This window comes from Anas platyrhynchos, chromosome 12 (genome assembly GCF_047663525.1).
Source record: "Anas platyrhynchos isolate ZD024472 breed Pekin duck chromosome 12, IASCAAS_PekinDuck_T2T, whole genome shotgun sequence".
Lineage (NCBI taxonomy): Eukaryota > Metazoa > Chordata > Aves > Anseriformes > Anatidae > Anas > Anas platyrhynchos.
In genome coordinates this window covers 13833288-13861127 of record NC_092598.1, presented here as the reverse complement: position 1 = coordinate 13861127, position 27840 = coordinate 13833288, and the positions used below count along the sequence as shown (strand labels likewise).

Sequence of the window (27840 nt, the reverse complement as noted above, 5' to 3'; positions counted from 1 at the left end):
CGCATGCTTTCACAGCCCTTTCTGACTAGAGACAGGGCTGATCATCAATCCTTCAGTGTAAATGACTTTGCAGTTGTCTGCAAAGTGGATATGAGATTATGTATGTAGGCCTACAGCACAGTCACTTCAATGTTTCCTAGAAATATTACAGTTGAGGAGAAATATGACACATTCAAGTGCTGTAACGAATGCTGTTTGTCTCTCTCCCAACGCCATTCATCGCAGCAGCTTGATTTATTTGCTGATTCTCAGGGTTGTGAATAATTGGTTTCTTAGATACTCTTTAACATGAAGCAAGTAGTTGCTTTATTGGAGTACATATATAGTAGGATCCATCAGCCTTGAGAAGCAGGAGCCCAATGAATTGCAGTGCCCATTATTTCTTCCACTGCACAACTGCCACTCTCCACCTTGGAGAGTGATGTACAAGGCATGAAAAAGCAGAGGTTGCAGAAAATGAGAGGAACAAGAGACAACATCCACAAAAAACACACTGCTGCTGCAGTACATTAGGCAGTTGCACTTGAGCAAAACCCTTAGGAAGGAGAAAAGGCTGCTTGTCCAGTCTCCAGGGTGCATGTCAGAGCTAACATACCCCAGGACCCACACAACTGCGAAGAATACCCTCCAGTGTAGGGCTTTCCCTTCACATACATGAAGATAATCAGCTCTCATTCTTTCATTAGTGCCCTTGTCCACGGAAGAGGCATCCTTAGGGTTCTCAAATCCTAGATAAGAATCCTGCTGGGGAAAAAAAAAAAACTGGGTCAGCTTTGTGACAGCCTTTCAAAACAAAAACAAAACCCTATGGCCTTATATGTATATACACTTTTTTTTTTAAAAAACCATGGTTTTAATTACTGAAGTATCCAAGGATTTGCTGCCTCTGAGCCTTTATCTGCTGTATCTCGGTCAAACCTCATAAGGCTGCACTTGAAATCACACTGCACTAAGAAAACAAATGATTAAAGCAGAGCAAGGGAGTCAGGGGATTAGTTTACTCTGCATGGCCTTGAGCAAGACATTTTTAGCTCTCGAGGCCCTAATCTTACAGCGATCTCTGGGCAGATGAAACACTTTAACGCCTCCACAAAGCACTCTTGCTTTTTCCTCATCTGAAAAATGTGGATAATTATACATACCTCTCTCTGAGAAAAAGCATCTTAATCATTAATCCACATTAAATGACTGGACACGTTGAGTTTGAAAACAAGTACCAAACCAAATTAACAGTTTGCAATGTCCCCAGAGTCAATAAGGTAAAATGGTGTTGCAAGCTCACAATCATCACTAGAAAAAAATATCTAACATTAAGAAGCTGTAAGTCTCTTCCCCTCCTAACAACCAGCTGTAACTACAAATAGAATACAAAAGATGAGTGCCTAAATGAATTAGTCTTGAACTGCATCCTCTATCTTGTTAAATGCAGGAAGCCTACACAGAGCAGTTTCAAAGGGACTAATGAAGGAGAAAAGCAAGCTCCTTGATCCCAGTTCTTGAACTGTCCAGCCCTTAGACAAAAGATAACCTTTCTGCAAACACAGGAAGAAAACTTGCAGCTGCCATGGCTTAAAATACCCTTTAAATAAAATGCAAGACTTGTCCTTCATCAGGACTAAGACAATCTCACTTCCATAAAGTATTATTCATTCGGTGTACTTAACATGAGACATCTCACCTGCCTTTTTATTGTAGGTGCAAGTCCGTATTAGTCTTACTAGCAGTTATCACTGGTTTTGTACTAGTTTTCTATTTCAGTACATGTATGTGTATGTATCTTATAAAATCACAAGCATTTTATTTGTACAGAAAATGAGATAGCTGCACTGAAAGTCTGTGCACCTTTCCTTGCAGGAAGTAAATAGGTATGAACTGAAAATACATTAAAAAAATAAAAGTGGGTTTTCAGCACCCTCTTGTGGATTAGTGGTGTGATAACCACACAGTAACAACCACCCAAGTTTTACTAAAACTTTCATCACAATTCAATGCTACAGAAAAGTTACTTTTGCAGCAGAACCACAATAGGGAATTTAAACGTGAATGGCAAAACTTTCTGACTGACGATCATTCTTAATACCTAAATAAAACCTGTGTCTTCAGTGCAAGCATCTCTTGTGGCACAAAAAAAAAATAAAAATCATGCAGATACACACTGGCTCTCATGTAATATACAAGCTATAATACTATTAGTTCAGTGGTGGCAGGGGGATCGTATTTCTTTTAAAACATGCATCTATGCCTGCAGGCCTAGTCAGGATCAAACCTGTTGTCATTTAGCGAAAAAAAAATGCCTCTGGTGGCAGCACAGAGTAAGTTTCCTTCCAAGAGTAAACAGGATGTTCTGCTTAGTAAGATGCCAACAGCCAGAAGCTCAACTCAGAACATCATGGCAATGCTTCTGTTGGGTCTGGGAACAAATAGAAGTCTAAATGTTGCTGCTGGGTAGATGTGTTTTTCTGATAAAATGGCTTTTTTTTTTCTTCCTGTGTGCCTGCAGTAAAATGCCTTGTGGAAGAGGACAGATGAAAGTATTTTGTTTTGTTTTGCTTTAAAAGCACACATATGTAAAGAATGCCAGTATCCCCTATAAGAAGCTGTTTTCCACACAATTTACATATCACACTAGATTTTAAATTTTACCCTGAAGAATTTACAAAAGCCAAGGAATACTGATACATATGCTAACTCCTCCTAATTACAGGTGAACAAAGCTTCCCCTCATTCACCCAGATTCTTATCAACACAATCATCTTTTGTATGTAACAGAATTTGATGAATGACGTGACCTTTGTGAAAATGTTCCAACTGTAAGGGTTTGCTTCAACATAACAGCTTCCAGCATGTTCTAATCAAATCCCCAAAGCAGTTTCAGTGCCTGTCTGAATGCATAACTGTAACCAGAAACCATTCACAATGTTGATAGCCCTCACAGAGGATTAATACATGCACAAGGTTTCCCAAGCACATCTATCAGTTTTTCCCTCTAAGGAACCCACAGGTGCTAAAATATGCACAGTGCTCCAGCTTTCCAGCTTTGCCTCCCACCCCCCTTTTGGACAGCAGCAGTGTAATTACTGCTCCAGGCATTTTGAAGCTTAAGATGTTTTTCATCACATGAAGATAATGTGATTCATACTAATTGCCATAGTTCAGTTCTGGAAGCAGAATTCTGCAGATATGCCACTTATGGCTCCTTATGGCTTTCGCTTTCACTACACCAACCTATGAGTCTCAATAATGTCAAGTCTCTCATTATCAAGGTGGTTTAAGAATACCTCTAGGTCACCATGCCTAATACCTACTGCAGTGACCACACATCTCCCACATATAATACTAATAACAAACTACAAATTCCCATCAACACGGATTTCTTCCATTTTGCACATCAGCAAATTATGTTGATTTTTTTTTTCCTTAAGTAGTATGATTCAGGCACATATGTACACAGTTATCTTTGAGAAGGTTAACATGGTTAACATTAGACATCAAAATACTGTAACCTCAGTTGTGGTTTTACTTTTGTTTTTTTTTTAAACATATAAATTCTAATATATTTCTGTCTTTTCATTCTGTGTTCCCTTCAGAATACTGTAAGCTTCTGTTACAACCTGCATCATTTGAGAAGTAAGTGTAAAGCACCTTCAGAAGCCTTTTGTACAGCAGAACAGCAGTTCAAGCTTTCTGTGTCAGGCCACAGGAGGCAGTATCTAGCTGTTTTCTGCTGCATTCTCCCCCAAGAAACTAGAAGCTACACAATACATTCAGATTTGCACAACTGTCTTTTATTGATGTTACATATAAATATGATATTAATATAAAAATGCAGAATTTTCGAAAGTATGGTAATAACTACTGGGTCTAAAATGTCTGTCAGGAAAACAGTTCTGAAAAATTTAGCAATATTTTAGATGGCTTCCAGGTCTATAAATATGATCACGCTCTTAGGAATTAAAATTCTTACTCACCAGAATTACATTTCTTGGTGACAAGGCAAAGTAGAGTAGGCTCCTGCTCCCTCATGGCTTCTTTCCACCATTCCTATCACTTGACAGAAGTTGCTGTGCAGAGGAAACAGGAGTAGCTCTGGCAAGCAGTTATCCCTGCAGCTGGCTGACATAATTTAGGACAGAGAGTACATTGATTTTCTATTTCACTTAATAGATCACACGTACAAAACAGATACAGCAATTGATTGTCCATCTAAATCAAAATTAATTGCACACACGTGGTCACACACTGCAACCTCTGCCAATATGATTTAGAATGGAACTAAGAAAACCTCAGCTGTGGAAAACATCTATTGCAGAACAACACACAACTTACCTGAACTTGCAGATATCATTCAGACCACTGAGAGAATGAGTATAAGCCAAAATTTTGATCATGTACACGAATTACATATATCCTACAATATGCAAGTTTTGAGACTCTGGCTCTTTTTCTTTTGTTTCTGGTCAGACGATTATCAGTTTGTCATTTTGAAATAACCTGATTACGTACATATTCTAATCTCCAGGTATATCCTTCCAAACTTGGGCCACTGTCTCTTCAGAAATGCAGCATATCAGACTCTAGCAGAATGTCAGTCCAACATACTTTAATTTACCAAACATTTCAATCTAATACTAACCACAATGTACATTGCTTTTCCTTAATATGTGTACTAACACGTACTGCTACACCTGTGTAGCTTGACTTGGGGTTTCTTTTTGTGCATTCTCACGATTAGTTTCCATTTTACAGTGGCAAAAGCAAGCCTAAAAACAGGTGTGTTTAACTTATTTCTATCTAATGTCAGTGTAAAGATTAGTGTCTTCATCCACTGATACACCATGTAATAGCCAGTACATCCATTGTTTTTTATCCCCTTAACATTTAAAACCCCGAAATACCACGTAGTTTCACAATGAAACTGATGGCAATAACTAGGTGTACAGATATAATATAAATCCTGTTGGGAATACAGGTCCTTAAAACATTTCTCTCTGCCTCCCCAGCTATACATTTTGAAAACAAGAAAGTTTTAAAAATATTTTTCAGAATGGTTTGTTTGCTTTCTGAGCACAAAACCAACCAACCAACCAAACAAAAACCCTCTGCCATACAAAGAATACTGTATCAGTTTATTATAATTTAGAAATAAAAGGAAAGTACTTTATAATAGTTTAAAATCCATTGCAATATCTCCTGTCTTTGTGTCAAAATTTATAGCATACGTGACAGCACTAGGAAGGTCTGCCAGAATTTCTGATTCAATAACAGAACTGAAGAAATAGACAGCTTGCTTGCAGTGGGGATTCCATTCACAGTTTCCCTACAGAAAAGAGTTAAAAGTGAAAGTAGTTACAACCGTAGGATATTATTACTGGACTATTAGTGGATATTAGTATTATTATTACAATGCAATGAGAGCACAAGAGTTCTTGTTCTCAGTTCAGTATAAAAAGACCAGATAAAAGTTATCACTTTCATTGCCAACCATTCATTACAGGAGTGCATAACTTGCAATCTAAAATGCCACACTCTGCACTGAAGTTGTAGACAACAGACAGACTTGGTCAAAGAACATTTACATAGAGTACCAAAAATACTCCTTCCCCTCCATTTTTTTGCTTTTGTTAAACTGAGAAAAGGAAGTTGTATAAAAGGAGTTGTATGTAACTTGTATAAATGCTATGTTGAACTAGCATCCTGAGTTCTGCATGTAGTTGATACTACAGCTCAGACTCTCTTAAAGTTCATCTCCCGCTCCCCCCAAAAGTATAAACACATAGCTCTACTAGTTCTGCCTATATAATATTCAAAGAGTGTAACAAAGAGCACTATATAAACCAAGCATAGCCAGCAGAGACCCATTTTTTAGCACTGTAATCCTACAGACTCTGAGAGATAATAAAAGTAGATTGAAGGAGTACCTTTTCATTTGAAATCTGCGTCAGTCCTGTACTAACTGAGATGTCAGCAGTAAGATGATATTCCATCCACAAAACTGCTCCATGGCTTTTTCCCTTCCTGAGGAGAGGTAAGGGATCAAAACCCATCATCATAACATTATCTTTATATAATACTGTATCTTAAACACTGAACCTATTCCTCACACAGCCTGGGTGAGAGCATGAATAACTTGTTTCTGTGTATAAAAGTTGAAGAGCAGAATAAATAAAATAGATAAATAGGTACATCTGGTAAATAGGTAGCAACTTTTTAAATACTTGCAGATATGAAATCTAAAAAATAAAATGAAGAGGAACATAAGTCATAACTAATCTTTTAAGAAACACGGTCATTTAACAAGCAGTCAAGATTACACAGCATATATTATACAGTGTATTTGGGGAGTACATCCTTCAGAGACCCCGGTTTATATTGTTTTTGCATTCTGGGGAAAACCACACATCCCGTCTCACTTAAAGTCTCTGCTCCAGAAGGGGCAAAGGTCATGCTAGCACGTTGCCTCTAAAATACAACCAGTGCAAAGGCACAGAGACCCTATATGCAGATGGTTCTGGATTTTGTGAAATCGTTCATTTGGTTTCACAAAGAGAAACATACAACTGCAATAGTGTTTAAGTTATGTAAACTAGATAGACAAAAGTACCTTCTTCCTATTTTTTAATTCTTAACTGCATTTCATTCTTAAATAGAAATAACTACAAACTGTAGTTAGATTATAGTTAAAAGTATCTCAGATGATGTAAAAAATATCAAGATTGTTAAAATATTGTTAAAGGGAAAGATAATGGACACTTCAAAGCTGTTAAACAGAGTAATATGGAAAGGTAAGTAGAAGCCTTGTCTGCAAGAACTCAGCAACAAGGAACAAATTTCATAATTAAAACCTTCTAGACAATAGTTTGTTTTCTATAAACTATAAATTAACCTGCTTATGTTTTAAATCATGGTAAAAGCTGACAAAATGTTATTTATGAAATAAGGGTATATTATCTGAGAAACTACCCTTACTGTTACAGCCCATTGTGAGTAACCATAGGAAATTTATGTCAAAGTGAATTCCACAACTTTAGGTTACATTTTTAAAAACTGTAAAGTACAATCCCACTAGCTAACCGTAACAAACACACAGTTTAAAGATGAGGTTAAAAAAAAAAGAAAAAAAATAATTATGGTGAGAACATTTATTGCAATGAGAAAACTCACCGTAAAAGATTTACAGAACCCTCTGTGCTGAGACAGTGTTGTGGTACAGTCTCTCTGAAGTCGAACACCAAAACTTCCAGGGGGTCAGAGAGTGATTTGCAAGGATATTCCCACAGAGGGTGAGGTTCTGCTTCCTTAGATTCTCTAAAATCGATAGAACTCTGAAGGAAAAAAAAAAGTAAAAAAAAAAACTATCTGAAAACAACTCAAAGGCAACTTGTCCTTGTTTTCAAGTTAACTTTGTATCCCAAACCCAGAATATTTAAACAATAAAGTTCCAAGAGAACAGGACTGTACTTCTTTAGCACAAGGGAAAAAATATAGTACATACATGAATTAATTGCTAGGACTACAGTTCTCAGTAGTCAGACAAAAACATGCACTTTCAAGATATAATGCATTTAAGCTTCTCTTCTCCCTTGAGATAACTCTACTCTAGAACTACCTGTACTCCTCCACAAAGACTAGAAAGGCAATCTAAATGGCTACCTCAAATATGGAGATAAAAATCTTGCCCATCATACCTGTTTCTTGGACACCAAAGAGCCTTTTTTTCTCAAAAGTACCTGCAAGGGCAAGTAAGTCCTGCAGGATTCATTTACAAACAACTCCCACCTGATTTTATTTCAAGCACAGGATTTTTCTTTTTGGATAATGGAAGCATTTTCAAGGCAAACTGAAAACCGAACAGCTTGACAAATGACAAGAAATGCACAATCCCAACACCCTTTTTACAAGAACTAAAGAGCCACAATATTTATGAGAAACTGAAACAATGCTATTCTGTCTAACATTCACGGTTTTAAACAGTCACTAGATAAATTTCTCCTTAAGCCAAGGTTAGTTTTGTTCTCTTTTGCTAAGACTTGTGCTGAAATTATTTTCAGTCTTCTTACTTTAATCATATCATCCATAGTCCGGACATCAAAACCTTCACAGATGCCACAAGGACTCCGGATTCTCCATAAGTCCTAAAAAGAAAAATAGGATATACTTCAGCTCTGTTACTGGAAATAGCTTTATCTGTGAACTCAGAACAACTGTTAGTAAACTGCATACACCTACTTAAAAACATTGATTGATTTGTCCTTAAACACCTGCTTCCTATTATATCATGATTCAGATTTACATTATTTTCTCATTTCATATTCTCTACACTTCTGCAGAAAACCGTGACAGGCATGTAAATGTACTCCGTGTGGGTGATTAGTCCCCCAGGAAAAAAGAACATACATGTTCTGAGATGCACAAATTAAAGGTGAAAGTGAGGCAACAAGGCTAAAGAGTACTAGAACAAGGAAACTACTAAGAGAAACAAGGCTCAGACACAAAACTACACAGTTGATGAAATCAGAAGGAAGAAAAGAGAGATTAAAAAGCTGGAATCTTGAAAAGATTAACTGAAGATTATGTTTATGTGAATATACCATGTTTTGTTTCATATTTTAGTGAATTTCAGACTAAATAATTCCCTCACTTTTGCTATTGGACAGAAACTTTGCATATTAAGTACTTCTGTAATTTCCATTGTCATTGTAAGCAAACTCTCAATAACCTTTACTGACCATCTTAGGGCCCTTAATAAAAAAAAGTGTACCTTTGTAAAACTTCTGAAAGATTACTTTTCAAAGTAGTATGACCCCTATTATGCCCAAGTTTAGAACTGTGTGCAGTCTCCAGTCATTCAAAGAAAATGAACATGCAATTATGAATCCTGCTTACAGTCTTACACTAAAAAAAAATCATTTTAAAAATTGTTATTTTACAGAATGTAACATTTTATGAATAACCACAGTTCTGACACGCTTCAGTGATAACCTAAAGAACTACTTTAAAACGTTCAGTCTTTTCAATGAAAATGGCAAAAAAATTCAAGGTAATTTTCTGATAAGGGATTGTTGATTTGGCAAAACTTATTTTTTCAAGATGTTCCTTATTCTTTCCTCAGGTGGTAAGTGCAAAGCATATCAAAGTGAACAGTATGAAGATAAGATAAACTTGGCATTAAAAACTCCTGAAAGAGTACTCAGTTTTAAGTGAATTCATATTAATATTAAGTGGTTCTGAACAACCTCACCTGAAACTCCACAATCATCATGTGCAAAGAGGCAGACTGAGGGAGGATGGTGACATTGCTGGCAAGATGCTTGGACACAGCTGTTCTAGCATACCAGAAATACAGGTTATGCCACGGCAACAAACTTGTAGTGAAAAACGGCTCTCCAACAAGAACGGAAATCTTGGCAAACAAAGGAAGAGATAAAAAGCATTATCATAAAGAACAACAGCTCCAACAACAACACAGGCTGTTTATAACTTCACTAGATGACAATGCTATACAGCAAGCACAGACACCTAGATAAAAACTTCTCCAAACAGATTTAATTACTGCATACACTGCATAACATAAATCTTTTTAGGGTTCTAGTCAGTGAATTCTAAAATGAAATTTCATGCAACAAAGTCCAATAAAAAAAAAAGTTGCAGTTTTCAGTTGGAAAGCTTTGGAAGAAGAGTCAGAGAGCTCTGAAAATTTTCATTTAAGGATGCTGGTACATCCTGATTGCGATCTATTGATTGGCTTCAGGAAGAACTACAGACTAGCAACACATACACAGTTAAACTGGTTTAACTGCTGTTAAAACTGGTATAGATTATGCAAGAAAGCAAAGTCATATCCTTTGGAAAACAAAGCAAAAAAATGAAAACCAACCCAAAGCCTTTAGATTAAGCTTTATTTAGTTTCAGTAAGAGGAAGTCTTAACTGTCAGCTCGCTACACTTTGTATGAACTGTGGTTCATTGTGGTTACAGTAGCACACAAGGAAAATAAAAGTCATTTTCACTCTCCCCTCCCTGCCAGGCCACTGAAATTCAGTACAGGACAACTATTACATACCTTTTTATCTTCCAAATGAGATGACGTCAGTGACTCAGGACGTGCTTCTAGTATTTTAATTTTATCTTCAAGATGATTTGCCTTAAAAAACTAAAATAAAAGTAATATTCTGTCTTTATCAAAATCTACACTTGAAATTCAAACCTGTATCAAAATAATAATTTAACAAAGAAAAAAATAAACACGAAAGAAATACCTACAAGAAATTTTAAGAAAATGCCTTCATTAACTCAGCCCTGAGGATGATACAAGCCTGTTCCTGAAGGGTGCACACTTAGTGCCAAAATGTCACACCTAGTGAGCTAAAGTACATGACTCTCCTATTCCTTCAGTTAAGTACATAAAAGGCAGATGTTGCAACATTTGCCTCACCTTCACTCAGAAGCATATAGGAAGGACAGTCAAGAAAGAGAAATATTACTGGAACTATGAATACACTGAATAATTGGCTTGCGATTGAAACCAGATTTGCATCCTAAATTGCCTACGTTTTTATAATCTTTAGGACTATATAGTGCCATCTGAAACAGACACAGATGACCAGGCACTTCAAGAAACTGTTTCTAATCATTTCTTAGATATTAGCTGCCTCTTCTGAATAGTCTGCACTTCACCAGAGGTGCTCTACCTGAACTCTACCTGAAGGAGCAGCTGAAAAATCACCTGCAGTTTGGATTCACTGTCTACTTTCTCTTAAAAGCAGTACAGATTAGACTGGTACAAACTACATGATGCCCTCACAATCCACTAAACTTCAGAAACAAACAGCTTGGTTTTTATCAGCAACACAATGAGAGCAGCAGAGCAGAAGCTCAGGCAGGTATCTGCAAGGAGAGATCAAGCACTTGCAGTTTTAACTCCCTCTGCTCAGGTTGACATACCCAGTGACCTATTCGGCTTGTTACAGCTGTGAGATTGGACATCTTTCAGATGGGATACATGTATATTCCTCCAAGTATTTGCACACAGCTCTGTACAACTTATTAAAAAACATGAACAACACCTCCCCCCCAGTATCCTTCTGCCTCCCACTGTTGTGTCAAACTGTATGATCAAATGCATTCACTTATCTTATTTAACTCCCAAGCAATTATGTAAGGACAATCCAAATCATCAGCTTTGTCATTAGAAATACCAAGAGCTCATTTACCACTTCAAGACAAAATTGAAACTCACTTTCTCCATGACAGAACGGGACACAGCAGAGTTTTCTACTGTAAATACCTAAAGAAAATACATAACAGTTAAAAGATTACATAGTAAACAGCAAGGGAAATATTTTGATGCCCTAATGAACTACATGCCCATTCTACAGCCCATTGTCACATGCTTCTTAAACAGTAACAAAATACACTCAATAGCTACAGGCTAAATAATGTGTTTTCACAGCTGCACAAGAAAAAAAAACATACACAATAGACTGCAACTATTTATTTTCCATTTTCAAGATGCACATAACATTGTTTGCTCTAGGCACGTATTACCCCTGCATAAATACAAGGATATTGCTAAAAAGGAAGCTCTTACAGCAAAATCCTCAAACCCAGGCTGCAGTCAGCTAGATGTTCAAATTTTTCTGACAGCAGTTTGGGGATTTAGGCTCATCCTGATGGGATCTTTAGGAAGAACTGATTTCTGCCTAGAAGTATGTGTATAAGGAGTGCATCACCCTGACTTCAGCTCAGCAGAGAAAGGAAACAGGTCACTTACAACTGACCCCATCACCAGTGTAACAAATCAACCCCCATCAGGTTCTTACCAGTTTTAAGTGTGGTTTAACACGATCTGATCATGCTAGCTGGAGAGAGCTCTGATGTGCACTGCAGCACACCAGCCTTTTGAAGCTAGTATCTCTATCCTTTATTCTATTTGATCTTTTAAAGCTCCTTTACCCACACTGTATTTTACAGTGTCAGTTCTACTGGTACCTTTCTGCCGAGAGAAGCTTTCCCAAAGCTAAGTATTTCAGAGGTTATCCAGAGTATATCCATTCATCTGCTCTTTCAAACGCAGAATAGATTTTTACTTCAAACTGTGTATCAGACATTAGATATTCCTGTATATTCAGTCCAATTGATTTTTCAGATTTTAGTCTGAAGGCCCTTTGCAAGCCCACATCACGTAAGGTATGTATGTAAGGGAGCCAGCCAGGCAATGCTCAGTCTTACATCTACACAGATTCGGTATTCTTAAAGCCTCTTATCTTGCTGTTACAGCCCTTTCACTTCAGAGTAGATAATAAATGTAATTATAGAATGGTGAACAGAAAAGAAAAAAAACTGCCAGACATTTTGGTCGGTAGAAAGAGTATTTTTGAAAGCACCAAGATATAAGAAGGTAAACAGCAATCAACGAGAAATGAAAAACAGCACTTCCATTCAAGGCTATGCACTGGTAAACATCAAAATTGGTTACTGTTATCTCCCTAGACTTCAGCTTGAACAGACAAATTTAGCCTGCATTTCAACACAATTGGAGCCTCCTTCCCATTTTGCACTGAAGAGGCTCTGGAAATAATTAAATAATGGGCCGTGGGTATGACAGAACCCAAAACACCAAGTTAAAATGAAAAGATCAGGAAAAAAATAAACAGGAGGAAGTAATATACCTGCTTTGCTCCAAGATAGTGAGCCAGCACAGGCAGCAGACTGCCATCACTGATGCAAAGGCAAACACTATCTGTTCTCAGAACCTACAGGAAAATAAATTGCCATTGTTATTCCTATTCCAGATGAAAGAGTTCGAGTTCTAGACATTTTGAAGACATTCTTCCCCACTTCACACAGTTCCATAGGAAATAAGGACACAATGATTAATACAAGCACTTCAACCAGAACAGATTACTCTAAGAAATGTTCATATAACCCCTTGCTTTAGGTCTGAAAAAGTCTGCACAAACACATAATGGGCGTTTAGAAGAATGTATGTTCTGACTTCCACATGTGATCATAAAAAGCCTGACTTCATCCAACCACCAATGCTGCTTTTCACAAGTAGACAGAGCTGCTACAAATTCCTCTCCAAAAATGGCTGCTTGATATTAAAGCAAAAAACGAATAATGAAAAAAAAAAACACCACTGAAAGGTCATACCATGACAAAATCCAACTTACATTTGGTGATGTAAATAAAATATACTTTATGAGCAAACTCCTTAGCAAGGGAGAAAGAGATTACAAAAATAATCAGCACAAACAAAATAATACATGCATCTGTCACAGAAGCCAGAAAACCTACAGGTAACATGCACTCACATTCATCAAAGACTTGATGTACTGGCGTGTTCTGTTCTGATCATTTAATTCTCCAAATCGTGGTCTATTCCAAAGAAGGTGAGCCTGACATCTACAAATTGGACTCTCAACACAAACATCTGCTTTATTGTCTTCTCCTCTGGAAGTACGTGTGGGGGAAGCAGAAATTAAATGAAAGATTAACTACAGCATCAGAGATTTGTTTTCCCAAACAGGTAAATTCATGCATTTTAACTAGCATGCACATTAATGCATATAGACTCCACTGGTACTTGTCCAAATTTACTAGCTCCCCAGTGACACTTTTTTAGACTTTGCATTTCAAAATAAAAGGAAGCAAAAAGGCCAATTTTTGCCTTTACAGAAAAAAATAAAATCCCACTGGACTGGTCTCTGGTAGTTAGATATTTTAGGCTTTGAACTTCTAGAAAAATAGTTGCTTGTTTGGACTCCTAATTGAACCTTTTTTTTTTTTTTAAAAAAAAAGTTAAAAAAAAAAGTCTTAGCTGCTACTGTCATCACAACCAACACGATTAAGCTCCTTTTGAGAGCTTAATCCTTATGCCTTTTTCTCAAGTTAAAAAGACGATGCTGACTGGGAATATAGGAAATGAAAAGATAAAATGGCAATTCCTTCACTCTCCTACCTACATTCCAGCTCAGCTAAGTTACGTTTTAGGAGTTCCAGGAACCAACTACAAGTAGTTTTTATTCCTCTGCTACACACCACCTCCAGGGATAACGCTGCAGTCCAAAGCTCAATTGTGTTTCTATGAATCACTTTTTTATTTTTTTCACTCATTCATTTAAACAAGTTTTAGTTCATTTAGATTTTTAGTAATTTTTGTAGTCTCTTGTTTTTTGTCTTCCTCTTCCACAAAACAGCACAGCTCTAAGAGCAAATAGTGCAGCTTAGAATAAGGTGTCACCCTTTTTTTTTTTTTCCTACATATCGTTACCTGGCTTTCTGCAGCTTATACCACACAGAGTACTCATCACGACAGGCAGTCAGGTACACCTTCTCACCCTGGAGAATTGGCTCCTCGTTTGGCAGAAAATACACACACTGCATCCAATGATCTCTCCACTGAAAAGGAGTTGAGAGACAAAACATTAGGGATTAACTCATAAATAGTACATGAGAAGCAAACAAATGACAGGAAATCAATCAGTAAGAATGCGCTTGACTTCAAAGCACTGATATATGACTAGTTGAAAGAACCCTGTTTATGTTAGCAGGGCTGACTAAGGCCTAATACTGGGTACTGAAGGCACTTGATGCAGATTTCTTACAACAGAATAAGCCAGAGACCACAAGCTTGCTGAGTGACTAAGTTCGTGTTTTATGAAATGAAAAACAAATTAAAAAAAATAATTTATTAATGCTGGTTTGCCTACACAGTTCACTTACATTAGAAACCCATATTGAATTAAAGACAGTGACCAATGTCTGCAGCTTCACGTATCAAATGAGCTCAGTTAGTGTCGTTTTGATATGACATCACCACTGTTTTGTGTTTCAAAAAGTTGTTTTCTGCACTGCAAGTGTTTTAAGCTGAAGTTTGATAGTCTTGAATTTTATTCTCAAACACAGTTAAGTGCAAGTGTAGTTTCTGTTTGACTAAGTTTATCCTACATGTCAATACAAAAACACAGGAGTCTGATTTAATAGTGCTTTCCCATTCCTCTAAATATCCAGTATCAACTCATCATTTTTCCACACCAGCCTTCTTCTTTATGGAAATATAAATATATTACCATAAAGCTAACACATATTTGGAAATTTAATACAATAACTACATGGAAGCACAACCCAAACTAACATTTTGACTAGGGATGGAGACTATTTAATGAAAAATATGTGGAAGTCTTTGTTTTATTTCTTGGAAGTAACAGAAAGAAATTAAAATTGTACGTCTAGAAGGTAGCTTCAGTTTTTAAGTTCTACATTAAAGCAAACCTAAAATGGGTGAATAATAAAGTTAGCATTTCTGTGTTTTATTTATCATTTTCCAATATGTAAAATAGTAGCAAAGTTCCTATACAGTTTACAAGACAGCTGCTTAAATCACCCAGTATGACCTTTACTTAAAATAATTACTGCAAGTCATTTGCTGAAAGTATCTGAAGGCTCAGCATTACCTGGAAAGCAGAAGTGGATTTTACCCAGTATGGAGCCATTGTGCAATTTATCGTCCCGGAGGGGTCCATGTCAATATCCCACCAAGAAAGGACGATTTGTGCCTTGCCAGATTTTACAGGCTCCAGCTGCACTCTGTAGTAGGTAGAAGCACTCCTTACGGGCTTACTGAAATCCACACTGCAGAGAAGCATCAAAATTATAAAAATACTCAGCACTCTTCAGAAATTCTCACCTGCTTCCTAAGCCAAATGCACAATTTATATCAAAAGCACAACAGGAAAATTTTGCTTTGAACAGAACAATGCCTAGCTTACCTGAACATTGTCACCACATCACTAAGGATAGTGAAGTCACTTGAAGGCATCTGGTTCAGTTGGATATCACAAACAGAAGGAACACCTGGACAGTTCTCCATTTCTGAAGGGGAAACAACAATTTTTTCACCGTCCTCTGCTTCAACACGAACAGGAAACAGTTTGTTCCAGGACCACATTCTTTTGGATTCCACTAACTGGACATACACTGTTGCCCTGTGAGGCACTGCCTCACATCCTTCCTGAGTGTTCAAAACAAAGGGTAGAAGCATTCAATAAACTGACTTCTTAACACACACGAGAATTAAATCAGCTGAAACATGAAACAATTTAAAGAAAAAGTAGTTGGACTGGAAACTCTGAAATCTTAAACTCCAAATATTTCAGAGACATTTCTCTTTACCCCTCTGTGAAATTTTATACTTATCCATCCTGTCAGATGTCTTTCAGAAGGCCAGATCACTTTGTTATATTAATGACACAATAGAACAGTTTATTTGCTGAGTTAAACTTGCATTGCAGTTCTCATGCTGAGATGAGGAATCTATTTGGAGCTTCTCCAGGCACATAATTATCAAGCTATCAACATTAACACAGAATTTGTGTTTTCAATGAGTAAATCAGAAAAATAATGGCTTAAATATTTATTTAATGACAACTTTTTGACCTTGATTAAAGGGCAAAAAACGTAACAATTGTTCTAGGAAAAACAATGTGAACTATGAGCTAACTGAATTGCAAGAACAATGCTTTTGCAAAACATACTAATTACAATTTAGAGTTAAACATGGGAAGCTGTACAGAGTTATGGAGTGACATTGTCTTTATATGTAAAACACGTGAAATGAAGTCTAGACAGCTAAATTGTCATCTACCTTTTAACTAAAGGGAAAAATTGAAAAGGGTAGAGGAGAAAGCCATAAAATTATACCCACGGATTACATGTCAAACAAAAAAACACTGGCTGTTAATTTAAATACACTGTTTAAACTATCTCCACAGGCAAAAAAACACTGGGCAGCAAGTGCCTCCTCTTACAAGGAAAATGAATGCCTAGGACGTGAAGTCCATCAAATTTATGAGGAGAAAAAAATTGCTTTTGAAAACATCTTGGAACCTATTTGCCATTGGAACCAACTACTAAGGAAAGCTCCAAAGTAGAACTAGATACCTTTCTGAAAGACATTTGCTAAGCAGCAAGTTATTAGTTTTAATATAAAATTAGGCATAATTTCACAGATGGTAATTTATGATACGTAGCCCAACAGCTTTATTCTAGGAATGAAGGTAGTGAATTATTATCTGAATAAGAAATTAGCACAGCTGCTGCATTATTTACAAACGCTACAAAAGCCTAAATAAAATATAACCTCCATCCTACTCCAAAAAAGACAAGAGTTTCCCTAGGAATAAATAACAGAATGTATTTTCTTACCTGTACAAGGTATTTGTGCGCATGCTCATATGTTGGTAAGGCACCTTCTCCTATCAGCTCTGTGTCAAATAATTCTGTTACCAGGATATTCGCACGACACTGCATATCTCCATCTAAAAGACATAATTTAATATTGTAATACTAAGACCGTATAAGCCTTTCAAGATGTTATGCTGAAAAGACAAGTCATTCAAAAATTTATTCCTGCCAGAGAACCTGCTGAAGAATGCAAAGTAATTCCCTATGGAAGTTTACTAAGAAATTAAAATGACTACTTAAATATTACTAAAAACACTTCCTTTCGAAGTAACCTCTCAATATTACTTTCTAGCGAAAAAAGAATTTCCTTTTTTATAAATTAATAACATTCAGAAAATAAGAAAAAGTCATATTCCTTCACAGTTTTGAAGTAGTTGCCAATGATTTTTAACCTAGCCTTGTATTTCTCACCTGGTCCAACTGTGACTTCAGTGGAGTGCTTGTTGATTACCTTGATCTTGTCACGAAAACCATTTTTCTCCACTATCTTCACAGCTGCATTAGCCATGGGCTTGAAAACCTGTAAATAGCAAGAGTATAACAAACCGGTAAGCTGACATTAGCTTTCAAAAGTACAACACAAAATGCAGCATGTTTAGCCCTGCAAAAATTCAACTGTATATTTTCCTGCAGTTGAAGTTCATTACCATGAAACAAGACAGCAAGCCTCATTTGAAAAGTTCATAGACTTCCAGTGTCACCGTTACCAACCCAGTTATCAGCTGTCTCCAAAAGCTACACCAATTTAGCTTTTGAAAACCAAAAAAAAAAATCTTATGATTTTTTAACATTTACATTAAACAGACTCATTATTTTTAAAAATTAAGATGCATATGCCTTATAAAAGGCTCTGTCTCAATAATAATAATAAAAGAAAAAAAAGCAACCAGCACTCAAATGGTCACTGGAACATTCCAAAAATGTGCTCTTACTGACACTGAAGAGAAGTTCTCTTTCCTTCAGAGTGAAGAGAATAATAAAGAAAGGAGATAGCTTGCAATCATAATGATGAAGAGTGTGTTGGAAGGGCTTAATGACCAGATTGTTTTTAAACTAAAAAAAATTAAATATTCTACCCAGCCACACAATTTGACTACTTAGGATAAGAAATTTGTGACCACCTTGGAACCTAGCCCAAGTTCCAAAGCAGGAATAATACATTGCTATTAGAACTTATGCACCAACAGCTCTAAAGACTGTGACCTAGGGACAAGCGAATGCTCTCTGTTTCTTCATATACATTAAAAAAAAAAGAGAACTTAAACTGGTCAAAATGTTCCTGTTGTTATCCTTAACATAAGTAAGAGCATCGTAGTCCGTAACAGCCATATCTAATCACAGAAATGGTATAATCAGTTTGTGAGACAGCTATTTTATTAAGATGTCATCCACATTTTAGTGGCCTTAGAAGCTACCTACAAGAGTTGAAACTTACAAAGATCAGCAATATGGTTTGAAAATACTCAAAATTTTCAAAAACATTAATCAGCATTGAGGCTTGTTAAGTAGAAAAGTCAGAACACCGTAAAATTTGACTTAGATGATCTCTACATTTACAAAAGCTGTCCCAAAAATGAAAAATGTTTTATGCCTTTCCAACTACATTCTTTTAAGATTTACCTTTTTCACACACATAAAAAGGCATCAAATTTGCACTTCAGAAAGCAAAGTACAGAAAAGCAAATGCACCCATGACTGATCATGAAGACACAACAACTGTAGTTAGAGGTTATAAACATGGATGCAAGCACGTGTAGCCAGTAACAACTGCTTACCTCAATTGCATAGCAGAAATCTGCACCTGCTGAAGCTGCCATCATAGACAGGAGTCCTGTGCCAGTCCCTATGTCGAGAACAATTGCTTTTTCACCTCTTTCTTTTACTCGGCTCACTGCAGCACGAATACCTTGGTAATATTTCATGTTCTGTGGAAATAAAAGTTTAAAAAAAAGGGGGGGGGTGTCAGCGACCTCTCAGCTTCATATTTTTGTGCAGAAATTTTGACTTCTCAGACTATATGAGTTTACAATCAGAAAAAGGCCTACAGACATTTTTTATGCTATACGGTCGTACCATCATACCAAAGCCATTGTCAGCACAGGCAAGCGTTTTTGGAGGGAGAAGTTCATTTACAGCAAAACAATCTCATCATACCATTCTCCTCATCACCAATCAGTCATATATTTACACTGCACGCATAATTTACAAATACAATTCATTTTTTGAAGGCAATAATAATAATACCCAAGTAAGATGCTACTGGTTTTGGTTTTGATCTTTTTTTCCCCTGAAGAATCACTAAAATACTCATATAGGGCCTACACCAGGGCAAGAGCTGAAGTATCTTGGATTTAGATTCCTCTCTACATCTACTGGAAGACATTTGTACATGAGAAACAACATATCTAAATAGCAGCTTTTGGTTATGTGCCATTAAGAGGGGTTACAAACACAGCAGTGTAAAACAGCTACTGAGTTTACACAGCTACTGAGTGTAAATATCACATTCTGCAGTAAACAGCAGTGTACTAGAGTCAGACATAAGAAGGCACCTCCTGATCCAGCAGCAGGTCTTGAAGAGTACAAATCCGAACACTTCATCTTTCAAAGAAACCTGTACAGTCATGCAGTGACAGCTTCTCAAGAAAAGAAAAATTAGTATTTTCTCACCGTTCAATAGTTTCTTGCTTCTATACTTACTCTGTCTTTATCATGAAGCATGTCTGCATAGCGTGATCTACAATAAATAAAATTGCAATCAAAATACTACATAGTGCAAAACACTACAGAACTGCACATATAACCTCCTTGGTTTTCACCTACTAATACAAATAGACTCAGGGCCCATGAGCATGTAGATAACCATGACACACACTTTAAGGACTCAAGTGATTTCTCAGATCTAAGGAATGAAGTCTGTTCACTGGTCTGGTCATCAGCATATGAGTGAACTAATTAACTGCTGGCATGGCTCTTCAGCACTGGATCCAGTACATAGATCAGACAGCTGTGAAATAACAGCTGGGACATATGCAAGTTCATACAAAGCCAAACAAAGCAATGAAAGGCTGTCTAATAATGGTCTATCATTTGTTACCAAGATTCTCTCACTAAAGCTAGCATTTGTTGTAACTTAGGGCACAATGCAATGTAATTCTCAAGCTAAATTAATAACCACTTGAGCCAGAAACAGCTGATCATCAATTATTTGTTGTGTTATGTATTTTAAAGAAATTTAGCCAACACACTTTGCCACAATTGGGTGAGTATTGGTATAAAAATCAGAACCTCAGAAAGTGTTTTTAAAAAATTGAAACTATTTGGAGAATACTTTACAAAATTCTACATCTATAATTCTGCACCATAAAACCCTGGGCACTGTAACATTTAGACTGTTGTACAGTCTGCTCATCTCATGCCCCTGGAATTTCTGCAGAGATAAAACAAAAAACTGACAGCAAAGCAAGTGGTGTGGTTATTTGCCAGCATACCTTGCAATTTCCTGATGGTAGTCATAGTTCTCATCCTCTTCTAACCACTCCATGGCACCAGTGGTCGGGTTAGCTCTTCCACAAAAGGTCTTCATGATCAACCTCTATTTACATATCATGCAGTTTTGCTGAACTGGCTTCAATATAACACTCAAAATAGCGTCTGTAAACAAGGAAACAAACAAACCCAGTGAAAACAGACATTACTTTCACTCTGGGTGCAAACACACACTTTCCTTCATACACCCGCCTCTGCCAGCACGCTGATCGCTGCTTCGAAGAGGATAAACGCTTTTTAAGATCAAACTTAGATTCAGCACAGAAAAATATGCGATCAAACGGCGTTGTCTGAAAGCAAAACGCCTCCCCACGCGGCGAAGCACCTCATGCCGGGGGAACCCCACAGCCTGAGGGCGGGCCCACAAGCTGACAGCAAACCGCTCCGGCGAGAAAGCAGCGTTTACCCACCTCAGAAATGAGCTGCGGGGGGACACGACGACCCACCGCTCCCTCCTCCCCGTCCCCAACCAGCCTCGGGCTCGCCTCCCCTCAAAGCACCGAGCAGCCGCCACCACGGCTCCCCCTCAGGCCGCCCCTTCCCGCCGTGCCCCGCGCGGCGCCATGGAGCCCGCGGCCAGCGGCCGCCCTCTTCCCGGCCTGCCCTGCGCGGCGCCATGGAGGCGGCCGCTGTGCTGCGCGTCCAGAGGAAGCGCGGCGGCCCCGAGCCGGCCGAGGCGCTGCTGCTCGCCTGCAAGCGGCCCCGCACCGAGCCCGGCGGGGCCCCGGAGGTGGAGAGGAGCCTCTTCAAGCTGGTGGCCACCGTCTCCTCCAAGGTAGAGGCGCGGCTGATGCGAGGGGCTCTGTCGGGCTCCCTGAGCTTCCGTGAGCTGTGGGAGGGCTAGGGTTGGGGGCTGCCAGCTCGCTGTGCCGGGGCTCAGCTACGCAGCATGAGCCACCCACAGCTTTTATTTATTTATTTATTTATTTTTTCCTTGGAGCTGTTTTTCACAGGCGAGGGTGTAAAGGATGTTGTGGTTTAAAGGTAGGACCGTCAGAGTCTTTTCGAGGCAGGTGTTTTCATTTGGAGAGTTCTTCTATGCCATAAAGTATATGTGTCCTTAAATAATATAAGAACGGTCTTACAGTTTGCAAATATTTTGTATCTTCTTCCTGTATCTGGAGAACAGGCTGGCAGTTCCATTACTTGAAGCAGTAGGAGTGACTTGGGTGTTGTTATGAGCACTAGCACTGCAGCCCTCAAATAGGATGTGCCAGCAATAGCTGCTGCTCGCCTCCAGCGAGGGGCATAAGGAGTGTGGCTTATTGTGTTGACTGTGTCACTGCATCTATTCCTCCTCCTTCTTGTTCCTCTACCCAGAACGAGCCAGTTCAGAAGTACGTTCAAGAAGTGATCACTCGAGACAAAGCAGCGCAAAGCCTGCGGCCCTCCTTAGGAAGCGCTCAGCGGATCGCTCAGGAGCTCCGTTCTTCCAAGGAAGCGAAGAGGAAGGAAAATCGGTACCGTGTAATAGCCAGCCATCGGCCCAACGCACCCGCTGCAGATGGCAAGGCATCAACTGACAGTGACAGACCAGGCTGTGAAGCTACAGAAGATGCTTCGCAAAAGGAAACGAGTGCTGTTGATGAGAGTTCAGACTGTGGTGGGAAATTCCAGCTGTTTGATATTGTACAAGAAGACGAGGTGATAGAAGACCCCAGTGCAACTGCAGCAAACCCACAGGTCAGCAGATAGACTTAAGTGTACTTGGAGTACTTTTATGTCGCTGTTGACTGGTACATGTGGGCAAACTGACGGTTGTGGAAGTTTTTTTGCATAGTAAGTATTCCAGTGTTTAACAGGAGCTTTAACTAGGTATTTGTAAGTTGGAATAGTTAATACATTGTACGAGAAGCAACTTCTATGAGGACCCTAAAGTGCAGTAATGTTGTTGAAGAAGCCATATGGAGTTGGCCTCTACAGGAAAGACTTCTACTACTGTTTTTTCTGCACTCTGTTCAGATGCATTAATGCTCATGTTCATCTGTTAGGTGGATTAACGAGTGTGTGTTTCTTTTTTTTTTTAACTTTTGTACTTGCTAGAAAAGAAAAAAAAAACACAACAACCACCTAATTCAATGTATTCTTATCCATCCAGATGCCTAGGAATGTCACTTATAGGCAAGATTTACCAAAGGAAAAAATAGCTTTGAATGTCCCCTTCTTGTAATTCCAATATACTTTTTTTTCTTTAGTATATGTTGTTTCTAGCAGTATTCCAGGTGTTTGATAGGCTACTTAGCCCCTGTTTTCATCAGTTAAGTATGTCTTTGATTGGACGAATATCTAGCTCAGTATCTACAATGGCTTCAAGTATGCAGAAGCTCTGCCTTCTGTGTAATGTTTCCATGTATACAGAATATTAAGAAGATTTTGTATTTAAAAGACTCTTCTCCATACAGAAAAGGAGGTAAAAGGGCTGTGTATGCATTCTTTAGTAGTTGTTCCACTGTAAGTGAAGGATGGTTGCTTGACTTACGCAGCCCATCACAGCTCTGAGGAAAACACAAATGCTTTGTTTTAAAGTAGAAAATATTCTGGTGAACCAGTGCAGAACCAGCTATCATCCTTTAGCATTTCTTGTAGATCATTTTAGAGCTTTGCCATCAAATTTCAGTATGAATTCTTGTGTTAGATGCCTGAGATTTGTTAGTTGAACTGTTACTTATCACTCTGCTGTTCAGAAAACCACAGATAAAATTGAGTAGCATCAGAGCTTTGTTCTTACTCTGTTAGAGCTAGCAGTAAGTGTTGAAAGGAAGAAGAAAAGCTTTCTCTTTGATTCTGTAAGTATTTGGAAGTGAATGAAAAGCCAGTCTGTAGCTCCTCCTCAGAAATACTTAAGCAGTTTGGGGGATACCACTGGTGTGGCAAAAAATATTCTGAAAAAGTTCTAGCAGAGAAAAAATGGCAGCAAACATCAGCCTGTAGACTTTTAAAGGCAGGTCGCTAAAGCAAAGATATTGCAAATGATTTGTTAGGAAGGAGAAGGCATGAATAAATTTCTTCTGTTTTAATGAGGAGATAAAGGAAATAAAAGGCCTCTCTGCAGGGCCTGTCAGTCTTTTCCTGTTGATTTGTCACATCTTCATTATTCATCCTATAGACTTGCATTGTGTCAGTGCTGCTGTATGCACACCTTTCCTGCAGTGTTACAAGCATAATGCTCTACAAAGCACAGGCTATCTTAAGGCATGGCTTTTCAACCCATACATCTTCAGAAGCAGATTAACAGTTGTACAGGATTATTCATATTCCTTCAGCAGCTTCTGATGAACTTGTCCCCATTTTTCCTATTATCTGAAATGAGGCATAGCTGCACAGTACTACAGTAATTGGAAACTTCTTTGGGGTCTTTCTGTTTTAAATTGCTAATGTTCCAAATATCAGTGTTCCAATGGGAAAATGTTTCGGTGTAAGATTTCAGAATGTCATCCTTAGCTAGCTGTTGGCTACAGTAACAAACACAAAAGAAAAAATATATTAAAAATAAATAATAAGATTTTGTGTTTGGCTTCAGGAGAAATCTTTTTTTTTCCAGCAGAAAAGTGGTGATCCAGATGTGATTCTCTGCAATGCAGTAGAGATGATCCGTGAGCGTTTACATGTTTCTGAAGATGATAAAAAAGTGGAACACCGTGAGAAAGAAGATGAGTACGTTTATGACATCTACTGCATGGAAACATCAGTTCCTGTCTGGATCCATAATATCCTCTCTGTACAGCCTTATAAAGAAGAATATGAACTGGTAAGGGTGTGAAAAATAGACCCTTCTTAAGTAGAAAGGTTGTGAATAAATGTACTTAAGAGTTCTATGACAAAAAGTTGCTGTGCCAACAAAGATAGTTTGAGATGCTACCCTTATGCTCAGTAACTTCTGTAGTAGTGTTTCTGGAATTGCCACTTTTGTGCTCATTCATGTTACTGTCAACAAGCAAATTATAATATGACAATGAAAACTGAAGGGATGAAGCTCAGGTACTAAGAAGAATTCAGCAGGCTTCAAAGTGACAAATTTTGACATGGAAACATAAACTTAAGTAATTCACATCTCATTTGTAAGTAGGAGGCAGTAATTAGTGTGTTGTTGGAGACACATTTGGGTGGGAAAAGGAGCAAGGGAGGATGTTTTCAATTTTTGAGGACCTGACTTTATAATATTAATACAAACTATTTTCTTGTGATAAAGAAATGTCCTTCAGTGACTGGAGTTAATTAGTTAAATATAAGCTTTATTTTTTCAATTCATGGATACTGTAATCAGACTTGCATATCAGGAGCCTGCAGCTGCTTTTTCTTGACCTATTAAAGAACTGTTGAAGTGAGTATGAATAATTTAATGTCTAAGTTTAGCATTTAAATGCTGAAAAAGAACACTGAAATGCATGACTTAACTGACTTTTCCCCTAAAGCAAATCGCCATTGCAACACATTTTTCTACAGTGTGCTTTGTGCAACTGTTGAATAATTGCTTGCAATAGATAAGTATCTCCTGGCTCTTTAAAATTGTTGTAGAGGTAGATGAAAAACTGCTCACTTCAAAGTAGCTGTATTAATAATGAATGTTGTGTTCTGTGTTGATATGCAGGTAGATGATGATCATGTTCCAGGGGAAATATATGAAGACGAAGATGATGAGAACGATGAAAATAACTGGCGTAATGATTATCCTGATGAAGATGAATTCTTAGCAGAGGAAGATGATGATGATGGAGAAAAAGGTATGCCTCTCTTAAATATTATTGGGGTGCATGCTGAAGGAAGACGGTAGGGGGAGCTGAGGCGAACAGTTAAATTGTTCCATTGTGTTTTGCAGAGCTAACATGTAAGATAGTACCTGGCTTTAAAATATATAAATCTTACTTTTCTGGATGCACAGGATTTAAGATCAGAGGTTTTGGAAACTTTTTTTTTTTTTTTTTTTTATAAACAGAGATTTATCTTTCTTTGAACTACAATGGATCTTGGTGTTTTTGCAGTCAGAATTAAGAAGTCCATTTCAGGCTGCTGCAATTGCAAAGGATTGCTTATTTCGAGAAGGAACAGATGACTTGGTTCCACACGCTTGTGAAACGGTCTTCGCTTTCTTAACTCCCCATTGCAGCACACAAGTAGAATCAAATCTCACCTAATACACATTAATACAAAGTTTGAACAACTTCTGTATCGCTTAAGAAGTTCCAGTAGCCTGATAAACCTAATTGTTGAACTGAAACCAAGAAATAACATAAATGTGTTGATGCACTTTTCCTTAGAGTCTGAAGACAGTTCCAGTGATGACGACCAATGTTACAGACGAAGAACATGGAGCAAATACCGTCAGGAAGTCCTACAGGAATTTGGATACGATGAGATCCAGGATGTGGATTCAGACTAATAGCGTTTTTTTGAAGATGAGATGTACAGAACTGGTGCAGTAGGACTGAAAATCCAGACAGCTGCTGACGGCTATTCATAAACATTTTGAAGGGAAAAAAAAAACAAAACACCTGGGAACGCACTTTCTGCTAGAAGTTGTGCTTGTTGGGACAGTAGGAAACCAGTCTTCATGTAGATGAGCTAAATTTTTGTGTGGCTGGCTTTAAGATAACATCGTGAAACAACTGGTGACTGGCATGGTTCACCCTGATACTTACTGCCTAGGTATGACTATTAGATTCTAAAAGCTTTTTTTTTTTTTTTTTTTTTTTACACTATCTGAGCTGTCACCAATGTTCAGTCAGCATCAGCTGATAGATATTAAATAAGTGGGTATAAATTGAGACACTTGATAATACAAACTTTCTTTCCAAGCAGAAGATACTATGTGATTTAAAAGAGATTGTTCCACCAATGCTGCGATGCTGGGGTTGTGACAGGAAGCCTTCCTGTCATGACTAATCATACGGACATGAACAGATCTGCCACGAGGGCACATAGGAGTGCCAGAAAAGGCACTCTCTCCTATTGCTTTCTACTGTGCTTGTTCCTATGTTTCAAGTAACCTTATTTACTTGAGCATGCAAAATGCCTTTGAGTGTCTGTTTTATTGCTGGATCTTTCCGAAACCCAGTAACTAGGGTAGAAAAATACACGTGCGTTTGGATTGTAAAATAAAGAATCTTTGACTAAGTTTTCTTCACTTATTTAAAGATCAGGGAAGCTGGTTCAGCTGAAGCAATATTAGCATTAGAACAGGTTCATCTTTCTTTAACTTTGCACAGGTCTTATTTTCTGTAACCTGGGTTTTGACTGCTGATACTGACCGATGTTGTGATGTTGCCTAGCAGAATCAACACCTCTCAAGCTTTTGGTTTTTACCTTTGTCAGAGAAACAGACTGCAAATTTTTTTTTTTTAGTCTGGATAGCTAAATTTTTATGTTGACTTCTTAGCGTACCTGCTCCAGTCCATAATAAATCTGAGACTATTCCTTACCTTAATCATACATCTATTTAAATTAGATGATTGACAAAACCCCTATCTTACTCCATTTTCTTTGCTTCTAGCAAGAAGTTCTAGGAATTGCGTTTACCCTTTTTTTTCAGCATTATGTTGTCTTTGTGCCTTTGCAAAGGGAAAGCCTCCAACCGTCTTCTTCGGAGACAAGTGATCACTGTCTGGCATCTGAATCGTAATACACAGAACAAGCAAAAGCTAAGCCACAGCAACCACCAAAGCCTACCGAAACCGTACTGAGTGCCATGTTCTGTTGTGTAACAGTTATTGAAAATGCAGGTATTGTCATTCCTTGTTGACGTGTGCAGAATTAACGCCTGCAAGAATTCTTATTATCTTACACTGCTTCCACGCATAGTTAAACTTCCTTTGAGTCCAGAAGAAAGCAGGGTATTGAATGTTAGTCTCTCTTTGGTTTAAGTTTCTGGAAAGGTACAGCTTGTTTCCTTTGTTAGATACTTTGCTTTTGCTATACTGCAGATACCAGCTGATAACCTGGTACCATCACCTTTGTAACTTTACATGCAGAGTGTATAAAAATGTAACTTGTCCATCTGGCTGATCTTTAAATATTTGAGGACTCTTACAATACTGAATCTCTCCTCCAGTAT

General features: G+C 37.9%; 2 protein-coding genes across 5 annotated transcripts; one reads left to right on the top strand and one right to left on the bottom strand.

Annotated features, from left to right (window-relative positions):
- Positions 1–282: 282 nt before the first annotated feature.
- On the bottom strand, positions 283–21368 carry PRMT7 (protein arginine methyltransferase 7). Of its 3 annotated transcripts, XR_011812240.1 has the most exons (20): positions 21203–21368; positions 20735–20897; positions 19944–19980; positions 19019–19168; positions 17655–17763; positions 17205–17317; positions 15770–16011; positions 15455–15632; positions 14272–14399; positions 13313–13451; positions 12668–12751; positions 11236–11283; positions 10060–10149; positions 9239–9400; positions 8058–8132; positions 7162–7322; positions 5919–6015; positions 5158–5317; positions 3969–4113; positions 283–744 (listed from the first exon to the last, which is right to left on the bottom strand). XR_011812240.1 is itself a non-coding variant. In XM_027466860.3 (18 exons), the coding sequence occupies exons 2-18, from the start codon at positions 20827–20829 to the stop codon at positions 5159–5161; spliced, it is 2067 nt and encodes a 688-aa protein (XP_027322661.1). In that variant the 5' UTR covers positions 20830–20897; positions 21203–21368; the 3' UTR covers positions 5106–5158. The 3 variants fall into 3 exon arrangements, 2 of the variants coding, with proteins under 2 accessions (XP_027322661.1, XP_027322662.1); XM_027466860.3 differs by lacking the exons at positions 283–744; positions 3969–4113 and having other exon boundaries at positions 5106–5317; XM_027466861.3 differs by lacking the exons at positions 283–744; positions 3969–4113; positions 21203–21368 and adding an exon at positions 20985–21127 and having other exon boundaries at positions 5106–5317.
- On the top strand, positions 21363–26903 carry SLC7A6OS (solute carrier family 7 member 6 opposite strand). Of its 2 annotated transcripts, none has more exons than XM_072043806.1 (5): positions 21363–21567; positions 22113–22475; positions 24334–24540; positions 25381–25513; positions 26048–26903. In XM_072043806.1, the coding sequence occupies exons 1-5, from the start codon at positions 21409–21411 to the stop codon at positions 26167–26169; spliced, it is 984 nt and encodes a 327-aa protein (XP_071899907.1). In that variant the 5' UTR covers positions 21363–21408; the 3' UTR covers positions 26170–26903. The 2 variants fall into 2 exon arrangements, with proteins under 2 accessions (XP_071899907.1, XP_027322669.3); XM_027466868.3 differs by having other exon boundaries at positions 21364–21567; positions 24337–24540.
- The last annotated feature ends 937 nt before the right edge of the window (positions 26904–27840 follow it).